The sequence below is a fragment of the Pecten maximus genome, chromosome 9 (assembly GCF_902652985.1).
Source record: "Pecten maximus chromosome 9, xPecMax1.1, whole genome shotgun sequence".
Taxonomy (NCBI): domain Eukaryota; kingdom Metazoa; phylum Mollusca; class Bivalvia; order Pectinida; family Pectinidae; genus Pecten; species Pecten maximus.
This window is the reverse complement of record NC_047023.1, coordinates 11,824,326-11,841,407: the sequence shown is the minus strand read 5'-3', so window position 1 is coordinate 11,841,407 and position 17,082 is coordinate 11,824,326. Positions and strand designations below refer to the sequence as shown.

Genomic DNA, 17,082 nt, shown 5'->3' with positions numbered 1-17,082 from the left:
TACGGAAAACTAATCGAGGTGTCAATAACGGTCAGTATCGTCTGCTCGGTGACAGGTAATACATGGACGCCATTGCCTCACCAGGCACGGGTACTAGTATTTAGATGACCATTGTAGATATAGCAGACATTATCATGACAATATAAACATTTTATTAAGCGCGATTCAATTTGCATGATACTTACGCCGAAGAGCTTTACCTTCCAAGCATAATATCCAGTAATATTTCAAGTATAAGAGAAGCATATGCAGTAAAAATGAAAACAAGGCATACCACATTTTATCCATCTCTTATTAAACAAACCAGACATTTATCTACGCGAGCACATAGGCGACAATATGTACATGAGTATAAAATGTAAACTTTATTTATTTCACAATAATTGCGAGACAAGTTATATCAAGTTATGTTAATCGCACTTGCCGAATTGCAGCGCGTGAGGGGTCTTACTGTGGGAAAAAACGGAGTAACCGGGGAAAACCCACGTGGTCGGGCAGATGGTCACATACCTTTTTTTACGTCCGATCGGAAAATCGAGCCCCGGTCTCATAGGTGAACGGCAAGCGTGTTACCACTCTGCCACCCGACCACCAGAATTTCAGGAAATTTCCAGAAAGTGAGTGGTAAGGGATTTTGCCTTCCTTGAAGCACCTGCGAAAAGTATGCAACACAATTGCAGTAGCCTTTCCTGAAACCGGTTTCCGTAAGTCACAGTATGGGTAATTGGTACGCATAGCCAGGACTCCCTCTGCAATCGTAGAGATTGTGACGGCTGAAATAGGATGGAACTTTCCTGTTAATGCTAAAGGACTAATCCATTTAATGTCTTTTATGTATACATCAAAATTTTGTATTGTGACCTGTATCGCATCAGTAGACAATTTTGTGAAAAAATGCACTAATGCGACGTATTTTATTTTTAGAGTAAGCGTACAGGTATGCCACCGTGTCGTAGAACCTCTTAGTGTGTCAGATCTGCCAAAGGGCAAAGAATTATCATAGTCTTACCTAAAAGTAACAATAGAATGCAGTATATTCGTTACAGGCATATGTAGTAGTAATATATCAGTTACATTCAATGACTCAATTTTGTTAACCTTTTTCGTGTTCAGAGAGCTGAAGGAAGTGTACACATACGTCGTTTACTGCTTGGGCTGCCTCAATATGTTTTGGCAACAGCCTTCTACTGAAGGAACATGGATTTGCTGAAAAAGCTATAGTCCCGACTTTTTCTGAATAAGCTTTATCATATCGAAGTTCATCCAAGAATTCATGTCTTTCAGACAGGCTTCAAGACGACATTCTCAAATTGTATGCCAGTTGTTTTTTCTGGTTTCTGAGTTGTGTGTCATTTGACGTAATAATGATTCAGAAGGCTACTAACGCAATGAGAAGTATACAAACGTGGTTAAGAAAAGGATAAGTATTTTCATGTTCCTAGTACAGATCCCAGAAAAAGATCAAAGAAGCCTGAAGTAAGATGTGTAGTACTTTAGTGGTTTACCATGGTTTTTGACGTCGAATACAGCGGGCAGATCAAGCATAACAAGGACCTCTCAACAGTTGGTATCCATGGGGAAAGCTCGATAGAATTGGCATGTAGGAGGGCGATATCATTGTGTCTTTCTGTGCAAAAGGCTTTTGCATGTTTTCATTGGGATTGTTTGCATGAAGTTGAAGCTGTGATAAAGCATCCCCAAGGTCTGGGATAGGAGGAATTTGATACAAGACGTCCAAAGTAGTTAATTAACTCGGCTTTGTCCATGCCAGCTTTCTCCAACAGAGTTAATATCATAAGCCATCATAAACACTATGGAAGCATTGACTAAGCCAGTGACTTGTCAGTGATTGTGGTAATTTAGGGTAGCAGTGCTTTAAATACATTGATTAAGAAAATCTGCTGTAAACGGATGTTACGAAGTAATGGTTTCTTAATGTTAATGTTATGTTACAATACTAAGAATCCGCGATTAGGCCATCATATACATAATGCAGACTATGTCCCAAGATATAGTTTTTGCTGATTGCCATATTAAATATTTGTCTTTGTTAGATTTTCATGGGATCGTTACAGCGTACCGATCTTGTTGAGGAAAAAAAAGTTCCTCTCAACTACCCCGATAAGAAACAAATCCTTGAAAACTTAGTGTAATAACTGTATTATTGTGACTTTATAGAATTTAAGAGGTGGATATTTCTCTTTCTCTAAATGTCAACAGATACACAAACATTTAATATTTAGTTTCGCGCTATCACAGAAAACAGAAAACAGAGAAAACACGAAGACACTACAGAAATCTACAGGAAAATATTTCAAGGCCGTACGGAAATATATTCAAATATATTAAGATATATAGGTTATGTAATATTCTGGATCAGTCGCTGCCTGACACGGATCAGCATCGGGGTACTGATATGGCTATATCGATGTCCTCTTGTCGTACTTGCGGAGATGTGATGAGTTTGTTTTGTATTGAATACAAAGGCAAAAAATGTAAATTCTACAATAATGCATCCAAGAAAAAAAGTTTTCCATTTTTTCCCAAAAGCAAACTAATCAAGTAAGTTTTCGTGAGCGACATTTTGAAAATCTGAAAGAAATTTCTTATTAGAGGTACACAAAAAAATAGTCATCCGAATTAGAGCGTCATTCTATCAACCCCTACCTATATATAGTTAGAGCAAAATGTCCTCTCCTTTCGCTGCCTTTTAGGTAGGTAGGTAGGTAGGTAGGTAGGGCGTAATAATTGCACCTGCCCTCTTCAGAATACATTCTTTGTATATTATATTGTATACATTGAAAACTGTCATTGCCCGATTAGTGAGGCTACCAAATTTGGAATCTTGTCTTTTCTCTTGTTTTCAACTTTCTCCTGATGTCCTAACACTATATTTTGTCGTTGTTTGAGCGTTTCACTCCTGTAAGTGACACTATTAGTTTGGTTCTTGGCAGAGACATATTGCTCTCTAATCGACTGTAAAGATAGTGGTGAGGAATGGTTTGCTGTTAGATTGGTCATTTGGTTGTTTATAAACACGATACAAGGGAGATAACTAGCAATTTGCGTTGGTGTTGCAGTGATATTTGTGTATTATCATGTCATCATCAATACTAATAAAAACTCTCTAACTATACATTGAGCTGTTGTCCAATACCCATTTTATTAAATTTCAATAAGATCTTTGTGAAATAAAAGGGTTCGCCCTATTACTGTATAATTTGACCGGCTGGGGCATCATAATGTATTAGTATAGCCGCACTATAATGTTTCCATAGTTGACTCGATTATTCGTAGACACCGTCCTCTCATGACCTTATTGTATATGGTAAACAATGCCAAACCAGCCCCATCTGGCTGACATCTGTCACATTCACTAAAGGCGATAGTGATATTGAAACACAGATAGTTTGGTTGATGAAAGAGAATATTGATCGAATTAATACAATAAATGTTATCTATTAAAAAAAATAAGATAAAAAATTGAAGAGCTTACTAGTTCCGATATCCGAACTTTCATTATTCTCTCTTTTACAACTACGCTGTCTACAAGGGTTGTTTATATTGTACTAGTAGATACATATCGCCCTACACATATTCCTCCTGATAACGACCCGTCCTCATGTGACCTTTGCTGTTGTGAGGACGTTAAACCACTAACACAAAACAACCAACGCTCTGATTTACATTTAACATTTATTTCTATCGATCGCGATGTTTCTGACACCGAGCAAGGGCTATTTTAAAGCGGCTTTTAGGCTAATTGTGAAGTCATGATTCCAGGGTGATGAAAACTATTTCGATATCTAAATTAGATCAAACAAAGAAACAACATCTTCATCAATGTTCTTTCGATTTTATTATTTTTTGTTTATGTTTTTTGTTTTGTTTTAATTTGATGTGTTTGTGTTTTTTCGTTTTTTTCCCTTTTGAAATTTTGCTTTGTCTCCTTGCGTTTTTCATGGTTGACAAACCGAAAAGACGAATGTTATAAGGGTATTGAGTTTGACTTTCTTTTTATGCTTCCATGAACTGAGTATACTATAGATGTCTGGTTAAGAAAATCCTGCATTGTACATAATATGATAATGGATAACAATAAATTAATGTTACGGATGGTAGATCTTACCCCTCTGTGGTTAAGTTAGATACAATTAAATGATAATTATTTCGTCAATATTAGATGATTCATTAATTCAACTATATGTAACGATACCTGGACTATGTAATATACTGCTATCAATGTCTCAGTTTCGCCTACTCGCTGAGAAAAAATAATTTTCTGATCTTTCCTAGAGTACAGACAGTACTTTGTCCAATCATTCACAAACATCTTTCCCCTTTCACCCGTTCAAGATATTTCTGTCACCTATATTGTGATTTCTCTGTCAGCCCCTGGTTTAGGATTTCTCCGCCAATGAACCTCTATCGTGTGATTTATATGTCGATTAACCTCTGTGAGTGATTTTCCCCTCAATTTACCTCTTGTGGGTGATTTCTTTTCAATTTTTCAATAGTGAGTGATTTCTTTTTCAGTTAGCCTCTAGTGAGGTGAGTGATTTCTTTTTCAATTAACCTTTAGTTTGTAATTTCTGTATCAATTAACCTCTTTTGGGTGATTTCTTTTCAATGAACAACAAGCGATTGATTTCTTTTTTAATAAACCTATTGTGTGATTTTTGTGATAATCTCTAATGTATGATTTCTACGTCAACCTCTAAGCTATGAAAGACTGCTTGTGTTATTTGAGTTATATTAATATTGCAATGACGTAACGCCGATAATTCAATCGTGCAACGTCTATATTGCGTTGCATTTATGGGACATCATGTTTAAAAATGGATAATGGGATGAGTCCAAAAAAAAAAATAATAATAAAAAAAAAAAATAAAAAAATAAAAAAAAAATAAGAAGAATAATATTCACCCCTCCGAGTTAGACAAGGTGAGCAAACCCCATGGTTAAGGCTCTTACGCCGTCACATGCACAATAGTTAGTAGGCATCATGTTAGACATCAAAATTGTATATTTAGAAGAAAAAAATCTTGATGATTTCTTGGTGTTGTCATGAAGCTGATAATCATTTTAACAACTGGATCAAAGTATGAAAGGAGAGAAATAATCTCCCCCCTTGAGGAAGTTGCAATGAAACTGCAATCCTTCGGGTCGATATTTGATAATATAACCATGTAGATCCTCGGGTTAGACAACGGCGATTATCATCTGACTACACTATTTACTCATCGCTGATTGGTCTAAACAGTCTTCACAGGTCAAAATTAGATACAATATAAACATGCAATGACTAAAATTTGTACGAGAGGTTAATATTTAAATTCAAAACCCCACCGTGAGCATCGCAGGTTAATAACTTAATCCAAAAAACCCGCTGTAAATTATTGACCAATCAGACGTCAGTAAAAATTAACTCCGTACATTAAATATAGCAGGCAACTCGGTCGCTTCAGTCATGATATGCGTAAACAAAACGGAAAAAACGCATTTTGGAAATGTTTCCGAGGAGGAAGTAGCGAGAATCTTGAACGTAAATAATGCAAAACATTAATGTAGGAGAACCATGGAAACGTCATGTACTGTCCCGTGCTTCTAAATGGAGGAAAATGACAATGAAACCGTCTTCCTTCAAATGAATGTTGACGAACAACTTTTGCTTTAAAGCAAGTAAAATATCATTGTATAATACAGCAGTTATCAACCTCTTTTCATGTGAATACGGAGATTTATCAGCCTTCGAAAGAAATATCACTTTCTCAGGTTGATAAATCCTTTTAGGGAGATCATACAGCTGTTTCGTCTTCCTATAACCTGTGAGTAATGTCAGGAACATCATACAACTGTTTCGTCCTATGTAGGACAGTCAGTGATGCTAGGGACATCATATAGCTGTTTCGTCCTTCTAGGACAGTCAGTGATGCTAGGGACATCATATAGCTGTTTCGTCCTTCTAGGACAGTCAGTGATGCTAGGGACATCATACAGCTGTTTCGTCCTTCTAAGACAGTCATTGATGCTAAGGGCCTAAGTGAATGTAGGAGGCGACCCAATCCGAAACAGATCAAACAATATTTCGAAATTTCAAAATCTGGATGGGAGGGGCTGAAGACTTATAATGTCAATAAATTCCAGAAGAATCTCCCTCAAGGATTTATATCTCATTGTCTCAACCTGAGCGGGGTCCTGTTCGTCTGATGTATATCTACGAGGGATGAGCTCGCGTTTATCTAGATAAATAGAATGCAAATCGATTATAATTGAAATAATATTATCATCTGAATGCGTTTGCAAGTCATTAAAAGTACATTTCTTGTTCAAAATCAAGATTCCCAATAGAATTTAGCGATATGTGTTTAAGTGCTCTGTATCAAAATTATGTAGAAAACTGCACTGTACAGTATAACTATAACTATACAGGTCGTCTTATCCTGATTGTCGGGCGTGAGTTATCATGACAGCATCTTGATTTGTTTTCAATAAAATATTGATATTAGCCTAATATCATGTACAAGGATAAAGCAACATATTGTTTCTCATACCGATTCCAATGTTGAATTTTTTTGAATTATATAATGATATTAAACTTCGTATTTCATATAGAGATAAAACAGTACCGCTTCAGAGAAAACGAGGGATCAGATTACAATACTTCACTAATAATAACATGTCTCATTGTTTACCAGAAGTCGACATTAAGTGTTATTACACATTTGATAAAAATATGAGAATTCCATTAGATAGTTGAGGTCACGTGGTGGGATTTCTTTCGTAGGAAGTGTGACGTTATAGACGGTAGTATGGTCAACGACAGCACTATAGTGAGAGTCGCCTGGATATTGTTGACTTCCAGGGAAAACATTTTTACTTCTTCATACACTTAGAAGATTGATATTGTACGGAATTTAACAATTGTATTAAAACCTTTTCACAATAAAACTTATCACTTGCATTTAATTCAATTTATTTGAAATGATAAATACCATTTTTTAAAGATAAATAACAAATTTATTGATAGATTTTCATCTCTCCATGCGGCCATGTAATCAAATATATCTAACACTTACGAAATATATGGATTAGATTCTAATGTTTGAGACATTACCTTCGTTAGCGGAATACAAATACTTCGTCCTGTACGATATAAGATAAATAATATTCCATTAAAATAAGCGCAGTTCCCAGGAATACACAGTGTACTAAGTAGCGAAGATTTGTGTAAAATAGCTACCATAGAGTTGTATGTAAGTGAGTTTAAGCAGTCTCTCTGAGAAAAGCAGTTTTTTCTGTCAATGATATGCACCAAAATCACCGAAATTTGAACGATAGTAACATTTATTAAGCATCTGCACTACGGATTTCCATATTGGACAGTTGAGTCCGCTGCAGCAAGTTCTGTAACGAACCTTGTATCATGAGCAATGTTGTACTTGCTCACTATTTATTATGAACATCACAATACAATAAGTTTTATCACCATTTGTTCACAGTACACAGCATTCTCTCCGATTTATTTCCACCATATAGGAATCATATTATTGACATTGTAACCCCTGTGGGGAGAACATAGATATTGTTAGAAATTTTCGTGGATACGAAGTTCATCAGATATATGGATTGTTTTGTGTCCTCGCTAGACTATCGTTTAGAAGTTTGGAAAAGATACCAAGCTTGACGATTCCGAATACACTCCCTTCCTGTCGTGAAAAAGAAGCCGAAATAGACCCTAGTATTTATGTCTTGCCTGATCTATACACACACATATTTGATCAAACACTTATTCAGGAATCCATTCAGGAGATTTTTATTTTGAGTTCTGTTCTGATGTTTATTTCTTTTTCTATAGCTCACATATCAGTTTCTGTAATCCGCGTCGACGCCCCGCCATAGCCGCCACCATTTGTGAGGAACGTATGCCGATGGAAACTGCCAGGCTTCTTTTCTGGGCCACAACATGCAGTTATTCGGAACGTGTTGACGAATTCGTGTCTGAAATGCCTTGCTGTGAGCAAGTAGATGAAGATGTTGCAAGAATATTGCGACAGACCGATGGTGTCGATAATGGTTTTAGCCGTGTACCAGGAGAAGTAGTCCCTCCACTGGGAATCGCTGCCCATTTCGTACACCGGAATATCATATGATCCTTCCGGAACACTGAACTGTAACGCAAACAAAATAGCCACCGGAAGTGTAGTAAAAATTCTATAAAAAGATATGCACAGTAGCGTCACTGTAGAGGGCCTTATTCTTGAGCGTCGTGACAACGATCGCGCGGAAAGGGAATCATTTTCGTAATGACCCAAAGTAGATTCTCTACGCAGTTCCGATGCTTTTGCTGCAACTCTGAGAACAAAAAGATTAAGAAAGAACGTGGCAATAGGTACTACACAGAATAGAAGTACGTCCGTGATCCACGTCCAATATTCAAAGAATTTCGTCTGTGACCCGCCGCACGCAGAATCTTTGTACACCCAGCCATGAGCTTGTGGTAGTGACAGACCAAACGCAAATATTGCAATAGCAAAAATTTCTTTGGGTGCACGCTGATGCCGAGAAAATCGTTCGCTTTTAAATGGTTTGACTATAGATACGAATCTTTCTGTTGTAAATCCAAACACGAGTAATGGACTCATGTACTGTGCGAACATATAAAAGACGAAGAAAGTTGGGCACCATATGGGCACGTCGATAGTGGGAAGCCCCCATGTAAAATGGAGGTAACGTTGGATGTAGAGGAACAGTAGTAGTAGGTCAGTGGATGCCAGCACAGTCAGGTACAATGCAGAAGTATTGATGTGCTTCATCCGTCGATGTGACCAAATTTTCATTGTGATAATATTTCCCACAAACCCAATGACCAGCCACATAGGCGTGACGTAACGATCCAGGAAAGAGGCTAGCGGAGTGTTGATGACACTTATACACAGAAACCAGTTCCAGCTAGGGCTCGTGAAGTTGTCTGTCCTAGGACACGGACCTTTAAGCCATTCCGGCGTGGCGTTCTCATGGTAAGTGTACTCCGGCGTCTCCGCCATGCTTGTGTTCATCATTTCTACCAACCTCATAGCACTTGACACATCATGGAATGGGAACCTGGAAAATATTAAAAATATCATTAGTATATGTGTATTAAGCATTTAAAAACCCACGAAGTCCAGTTAGTTTCAGATAGGTCTAGATCTTATCATGTTACAATTGGTATTATACTGTTGCTGCAGAAGCAGTATGCAAAAAACACAGAACACGGTATCGAACGCGAGGTGCAATGCCTTTTGCTGTTAACATGTGAAATACACTCCAGAATGTATTTAGATAATTAAAATCCCATATCAAGTTACGCTATTTCGTAGGAGAACGCATGTTACAGGGATATATAATAACGATTTGCGATATTAAGCAATTTAGTACCTATAGGAAACGAAGAGTTGTTAACGGAATTAATCGTGAAATCACTCATAACAATGACCTGGGTAAACAGCTTATCACATCATGTAATTCAACTAAGATAGGATTGTCGAGAGCGTATAGGTACAACTACACTCACTATTGTGCAGCACATCACTGGTTACGTGGAGATTGGATATACAGTAGTATAGTATATAATATACATATATATATATATATTCATTGTACATCTAATGAAATGTCTGGTAAACAATGAAAACACTAAAGCTGACATTTAAGCATCTAAATCGGGGGTGGTTGCCCTTCTCGAGATGAGTTTTGACTCCCACAATGGAATATATGATGGGATGGGCGATCAGAAAGGACAGCTAGAGCGGCTCCGCATGGGGGTCTCAAATATCACGCGTGCTCATCTGTGACGTTATCATGTTCTATAATACTATTCTTCGAATGTCATCCTGAAGTCAGAATCAGCCAACCATAACATAGGCTACAATTCTCTTATATATCGGTATTGGCATTATAAGCTTTGATATGCAAATCTTTATATAGAAACATCCCCGCAATAACTATTACTAACAATGATAAGGGTTGCGGACACAACATACATCACCAGGGACCGTATGTTTTTATGTATAGAATAGGTTTCCACTCAAATCAATCTAGTTATCTACGGTTACGCCAAGATGTATTATGCTGGCTGTTTGAGCTGTGTCCACACAATAATGCCACATGACGAATTTTGGTCAGACAACGGAATGTGGACCATTATGAATATATTCATCTTTAGAAATCCGGAAAGAGACTTAGGGAGTTATCAGGCTCTAACTTACTGCAGTGATATCTAGCAAACCGTCGCCACTTCACACTCGACAGACACTAAAGTCTGTTTGTCGGGAAAGTTTCCTTTACAAATCGAAACAGTTTACTATGTGGTGTTACAACATAATTGTAACAACAGTATTATTTTTCGTTGGGTATTTCAGTCAATCACATCAGCCATACTTTACATCCTTAAACGAGTTTTGCTTTACTCCTGACTGAAGTTCTGATAATTGACAAACGCAACGCGTCAATTGTAAAAGCAGGATCTAAATTGTTTCTAAACGATCATCTATATAGGAAAATAATGCTGAATTTTAAAAACGAACAAATATTCTCGTGCAAAACTAGTCATGCAATATACAAAATGTTTATCTTCTGAAATCATGAATAATATGCTATATATGCCAATATTTTCTTCTGTATAGTTACGTTGTGGTAATATGTTTTAGCGAACAAGTATAACTTACACAAATAATCAAAGCACCTTATAAATGATTATTCAGGTATGCTGTGTCTATAGCACACAACAGTATATTTATTTTGCACAATATATGTGATACACATGAGCTAGCTGAATGTATTTTTTGCATATTTTGTCGTAATTTGCAAGTAACTTAACAAATTCAATGTCAACAGCATGGGTCATAATTAGCCATGATGCAATCTAACAATTGATCAAGATATTTATGTTAAAAATTTATTATAGTATCTTCTAAAACTTCCCTGAAATTACTGTTTAGATGACCCCGAATTGTGTCTTTCCCAGCGAAAAATGTAAAACGTTTTTCAACCAGTTGTGTGTATCATATAAAGACCAATAATATTATGAAGCTAAAACGAAACATTCCTTCTTCGGTCCATCACCTCAAGCGGATATTGGACATACTAAAATATCAATGTCATCAGCTAAACAATAAATCTAAACAAACGTTATATTTCTACTTGTAATTAATTAAAGAAGATGCTTAGGTGTGTAGTATTAATTCTTGACCTTGACATTGATCTTAAAATATTCAGTTATTACACATGTCCGTTTTAACAGGCTTTGTGTCTTTACGTGGTGTGATATTTATTTCCATTGTTAGATATACTGTTGCTGTATCGTGGACTTTAATACAATATATCACACGTTTAATACCTATTTTATCGACATACAATCTGGCCAATAAATCAACAGATATTCCGTGGAAAACCAATAATTCAGTTAGAGTAAATAAGTTACGAAAACTCCCGGAGATATATCAATACCTTGTAGGCTGTCAATATTATTCCTTTTATCTACCGGACACAAACGCATAGGAACCTTAATCAAAACATACTCCGATTTCAAACAAAACAAGCGTATTGACTATTTCTAGAGCAATACATGTGCCATACCGGCTCACACTAAAATGCTAAAAGTGACCTTGACCTTGACCTTGACCCAAAAACCCTGCAACTTAAACATGTCCCGGAAATTATGACCTTTCATCATTGTTTGAAGTTTAATAGAACTCCCACAATGAATGAAGCGCCTAGAGCACTGACAATCTTTAGTGTACATACAATGTACATACGTACATTCGGACAAGACGGATGTAGAAGAAACGTATGGACTCCACGGTTTCACCGGTAGGGAATAATAGCTAACCGATAAGCGAATTGGGGTTAAAGAATCAACGAGATAAGGAATGCTTAATAAACCAACATAATTTTCCTGTACCTCAGTAAATCATATAGTTCGATACATTGGAGAAATTATAACATAAATTAAATAAAACACGAGGAAAGCAATTGCACAGTTAAGCAGTGCACCATACTCACTACGTAGATCGCGGAGAACTGAGATAGAACGTGTTCCCTTTATCGCTTCAAGCAAGCGAGAACGTCAGCAGATATATCACCAATACTATGTAAATAATACCCTGTCGATAGCTGTGTTAGAACTCGTGGCTTTGACAATGTCTGGCCACGAATGTTATAAGGATGGGTGTGTCAATGAAAACAGCTAAAACTAAGAGGCGTTGGAAGAAATCAATCACTCTTGACAAATCTAGAAAGTTGGTGATGTTTTTCCTGAGCTGCAATTACTGGATATTTGTGTTATGATCCTGAGGTTGGGAAACATTGAAATAAATCATTTCCGTTTTTTCTTTTGTCTTCGATTGAATTGAAACTTAAAGTCATTCAGCATTTTTATTTTAATGCTGATGTTCACAGACCTTTCATTTTCTACATTTATACAAAACACTAACGTTCAGTTAACACCTTTAAAGCATTGCAAAAGGCTTAGGTGTTGATATATTTTAGTGGAGTTTAAATACAATAAACTGTACCTGTGACATTTTTCACTTGTTCATGTCATTTTCTCGTGTTTAACCAATCAAAATACAGAATACAGAACTAACGAACAAACAAACCAGTCAGTAGGCTGGGAACGTTTTCGAGAAAAACGCTCTACGTATTTATTACATTTTCTTTTTTTTATGCATTTTGATCTTTATTAATTGAATGTTTCACTTTTAATATCTTAATAGTTCGTGTTAACATGTCCCCAGTGTTGACGCTTTGGTCCGTCTTATGGTAGGATCGAAACATTGATATATTCTTTTACACTTTTAGACAGCAATGATCCGCCACGACCAGACAAAGATGATAGAGCAATCATGTTGACAAAATAGCAATATGAATCACTTAATGTATTCATGCCATCATTTCATCATACAGCGAATGAGCTCGGCTCATAAATTGTACATAAAAGGCATTGTTAATATAACGATTCACGTAAGTGAAAGGTGTGTATTTACGTGGTTATCAATGCAAGAGTTTTAAGATATGCAAGTCACGAGTTTACATCTCGATAAATATAATCAGCCTACCGGAGTGTGCAGCTGGAAATTGTTATGAGGAGTAAAGAGATATCACTCTACAGAATGCTGGCACATCCCACTGCACAGCGTACTGAAACACCCAACTTCACAGAGTGCTGAAACACTCCACTTCACAGAGTGCTGAAACACCCCACTATACAGAGTGTTGAAACACCCAACTTCACAGAGTGCTGAAACACTCCACTTCACAGAGTGCTGAAACACCCCACTATACAGAGTGTTGAAACACTTAACTTCACAGAGTGCTTAAACATCCCACTGCACAGCGTGTTGAAACACTCCACTATACAGAGTGCTGAAACACTCCACTATACGAATTGCTGAAACGCCCCACTTCACAGAGTGTTCTACTTTACAGAGTATTGAAACACTCCGCTATACAGCGTATTTAAACACCCCACTATACAGCGTATTCAAACACTCCACTTCACAGTGTTGAAACACTCCACTATACAGAGTATTGAAACACTCCACTTCACAGAGTATTGAAACACTCCGCTATACAGAGTGTTGAAACACCCCACTAAACAGAGTATTGAAACACTCCACTTCACAGTGTTGAAACACTCCACTAAACAGAGTATTGAAACAATCCACTTCACAGTGTTGAAACACTCCACTGTACAGAGTATTGAAACACTTCACTATACAGAGTGTTGAAACTTTTCACCTCACAGAGGGCTGAAACATCCCACTTTACACAATGCTTAAACAACCCCAATTCACAGATGATTAATAGTAATAATACAACACATCCTGTATAAATTTACAGATAGGCTTCCACAACACACATTATTCTAGGTGTATATTGTACATGTATAATAAGATTTACATATCGTTGTTTTCAGAACCATACTTACCGGAAAAAAAGAGTTGTCATTTTAGTACCTTATCAGAATATTGCAATCTTGTTAAGAAATGGATGTTTGACTGCGTCTACTCAAAAAAATGTACGTTAATGGTAATGCAAAAGCAAGTCGACCTTTTCTAAATTAACATAGTTTAACGGCCTTCACTAACATCAATGAAAATTAATCAGCTTTCGATACATTATGAAGCGAGTGCAGCTAAAGTATTGTAATTACATGTGGAATCTATTGCATGAAACTTTAAACTTCATGCCCAAATTTTTGCAACAGAAATAAAATCAAATTATCATAAAAACCTTCATTAATTAAGTTACAACATTAAATTAGATTAATATTAAATAATTTATCGAAGATGTATTGGTCATCCTCTGAACATGCTGTTTCTTGTTAATCTAAAACATCATATTTCCTTGTCCTGGTGACGAAGTCTTGCCAAATATACACAACAGTGCTTTTACATACAAGTCCAATATGCGTACAAGGGACACGAACCGATGATCTATCCCAAAATCTGTCAGGATTTTCTATATATGTGGTCAAGTCGACCAGTGAGCTGCGAATGAGTGACGCGACTTCTATTTGAATTGGTAGTACGATTGATTGATAGTCGACTTGGTACTCCATTCGTATATTTACGACAGATTGTGTTTTAGAATTGGAGCTGATTTTTTTTTAAAACAAAACTTTCTGTCTAAGTAAAGCACAATATTTTAGATGCATCTTTTTACAATTAGTGTGGTTTCATTTTCATTAAAAAAAAACATTGGGTGCCTCTAATGATGGTTTTATCGACATGTTGATGTTTAACGGACTTCTGATGATCAGATGTAACACTGCAATTATTTTGACATTCAACAGTTGCAATATAAACGTTATCACAAGAATACAACCGATACAAATAAGTGTCGAACATCGACAAACATATTTAACGGAACCTTTTGTCAAGGCCACATTATCTATTCAGTTGATACAAATACCACTTAAGTATAATCACGTGAAACTAAACAACAATTAAGCAACGTAAGGTAGGCATTGTTCCTATGCCTCTCTCTCTTGTTTATGTCATGCATGGGTCTGAGGCTAATGGCGTTAGTAATAAAACATCCGTCACTAACTCATATCTCGAAGCGTTTAAGGCGACTACTGTTCTGTCATAACCAATTTATTGAACGCTTTATGGAACACAGTACACTTAAAGAGCATTTAAAACACTTACATAGCAGCTTGGGTGCATCACGCAATGACAACTCGCCGTTAACTCTACAATGGCCGGAAATGTTTGTCGCGTAACTAAACCCACGGGTGAATCGACGACAATTCACGGCATTCTCATTAGCAGATCGTGACGACATTCTATGTCTTTCAGAGATTCCCGTCTGCTGACCACATATGTCTCCATCAACAATTTAATATTTTTTTTCATCTAACGGTTGCATTGCTGTTACATCATAACAAATTAATTGCTAACGAGAAAAAGCTTTTATCGTCAATGAAGCGAATATAGAGAAACGCCATCTCAAATGGAAGTTATCTTTTTTTAATTTCTTCTTTTCACAATGAACGGGCACGACGTCCCCATGCTCAGACTTTCTGACAAACAAACCGGTTGTTTTTACTGCTAGATCATTCTCTAGCTCTTGATCATGAGCAATTCGAACAAAAGAATCGACTATCTAGTAATCTATTTCTTTAATTAATTTTCACAGTTGTATATCAGGCTAGCTGGTTTGAAGTAATTGTTTTTGCTGCCCGGTTAACCATACAAGTTGTGAACACTGCGTGCCAGAAGATTAGTAGTTCGCGAATAGAGTGAAAGTATAGGCTATACTCTCAGATCTCGAGATTATGAAAACCTCACAACCTCCCCGAAACACCATGCCACATAATCCTTTCCTAGTTTCAATTAACCAATACCCTCAATATCAGGTGGCTATTCTTTTTCAATCATGGAATTGCAATACTGTACCTCCATAGTGCAATGGTGACTTACCATATACAGTTAAACCAGCCTTAATGACCACCCGAATTAAGCGACTCCCTCTCATATCTGACCATATTTCCCCCTCCCAAGGTTATTTACTATACTAGTTACATGAACCTGGATTTAGCGACCAACTGTCATATATGACATTTGCATTGCCTTCATTGGAAGGTCACATATGACTATGCTTGTTTTATCAATAGTTTAATTAATAGAAGGGAATTGTTTTCTAATATAAAATAATATCTTACGTTGAATATCAACTGTGATACAAAATATGACTACAAAACTCATATAATAACATTTGTACACTTTAATTAAAACTATAGCCGCACAGTGTGCGTTGGTTAGGTGCTACTCCTGTTGAATCCGAATGTGCCAGGTTATTATCGGTCCAGTGACGGTTCCGTGGCTTACCACGACCCAATCGACCACCTCATCAAAGAGACAATCACCGTAGATTATGACGGATAATTAAATGACTTTCTATCAATATGCTGTTCATTGCAAGAAACTGTCGGAGACATATCTCTGTTGAACTAGGCAAACATTTTGTAGAATTATTAACGCCAATGTAATTTGATTCGGTTTCCCAAGAATCCATTATCATCCAGTAATACATCCCAATAAGAAAGAGCAATGCTGTATAACCCTAAGTTATTATTCAGATCTTAATGAAGCTTGATGGCCGCCACCGTCATTGGTGGCACTAGACTCGTGTACCAGCTAGCGATCGGCCATGAGGTAAATATAACGCGAACTAACCATTACACGCAATAACATTGGGAATACTTACTAGATCCAACTGTTATATTGTAGGCCTTCCCTGTCTTACTGACCAAAGTGATCATCCCATTAGAGCCGCGTCTCCTTATCATCGCAGAAGACAATTTACACTACTTAATATTCTTTATCTTTATTTTTAACCCTGTTGTATATATTTGTCCTTGTTCCAACGCCATTATGCTTTTTCCCTATATCACCGCCATGTTGTACTTATGCTATGGTTCGCCCTTATGCCAATGCCACGCTGTACTTATGCTATGGTTCGCCCTTATGCCAATGCCACGCTGTACTTATGCTATGGTTCGCCCTTATGCTAATGCCACGCTGTACTTAT

At 36.8% G+C, this 17,082-nt stretch overlaps 1 protein-coding gene across 3 annotated transcripts in view; it reads right to left on the bottom strand.

Moving 5' to 3' along the window:
* Nucleotides 1-7,005: 7,005 nt before the first annotated feature.
* LOC117334918 overlaps nt 7,006-17,082 on the bottom strand; it is a 47,715-nt gene continuing 37,638 nt past the window's right edge. For all 3 annotated transcript variants that reach the window (XM_033894764.1, XM_033894765.1, XM_033894763.1), the window contains one exon: nt 7,006-9,105. In XM_033894764.1, coding sequence (XP_033750655.1) covers nt 7,860-9,077 — 1,218 coding nt within the window. In that variant the 5' untranslated portion in view covers nt 9,078-9,105 and the 3' untranslated portion in view covers nt 7,006-7,859. The remainder of the gene's footprint in view (nt 9,106-17,082) is intronic.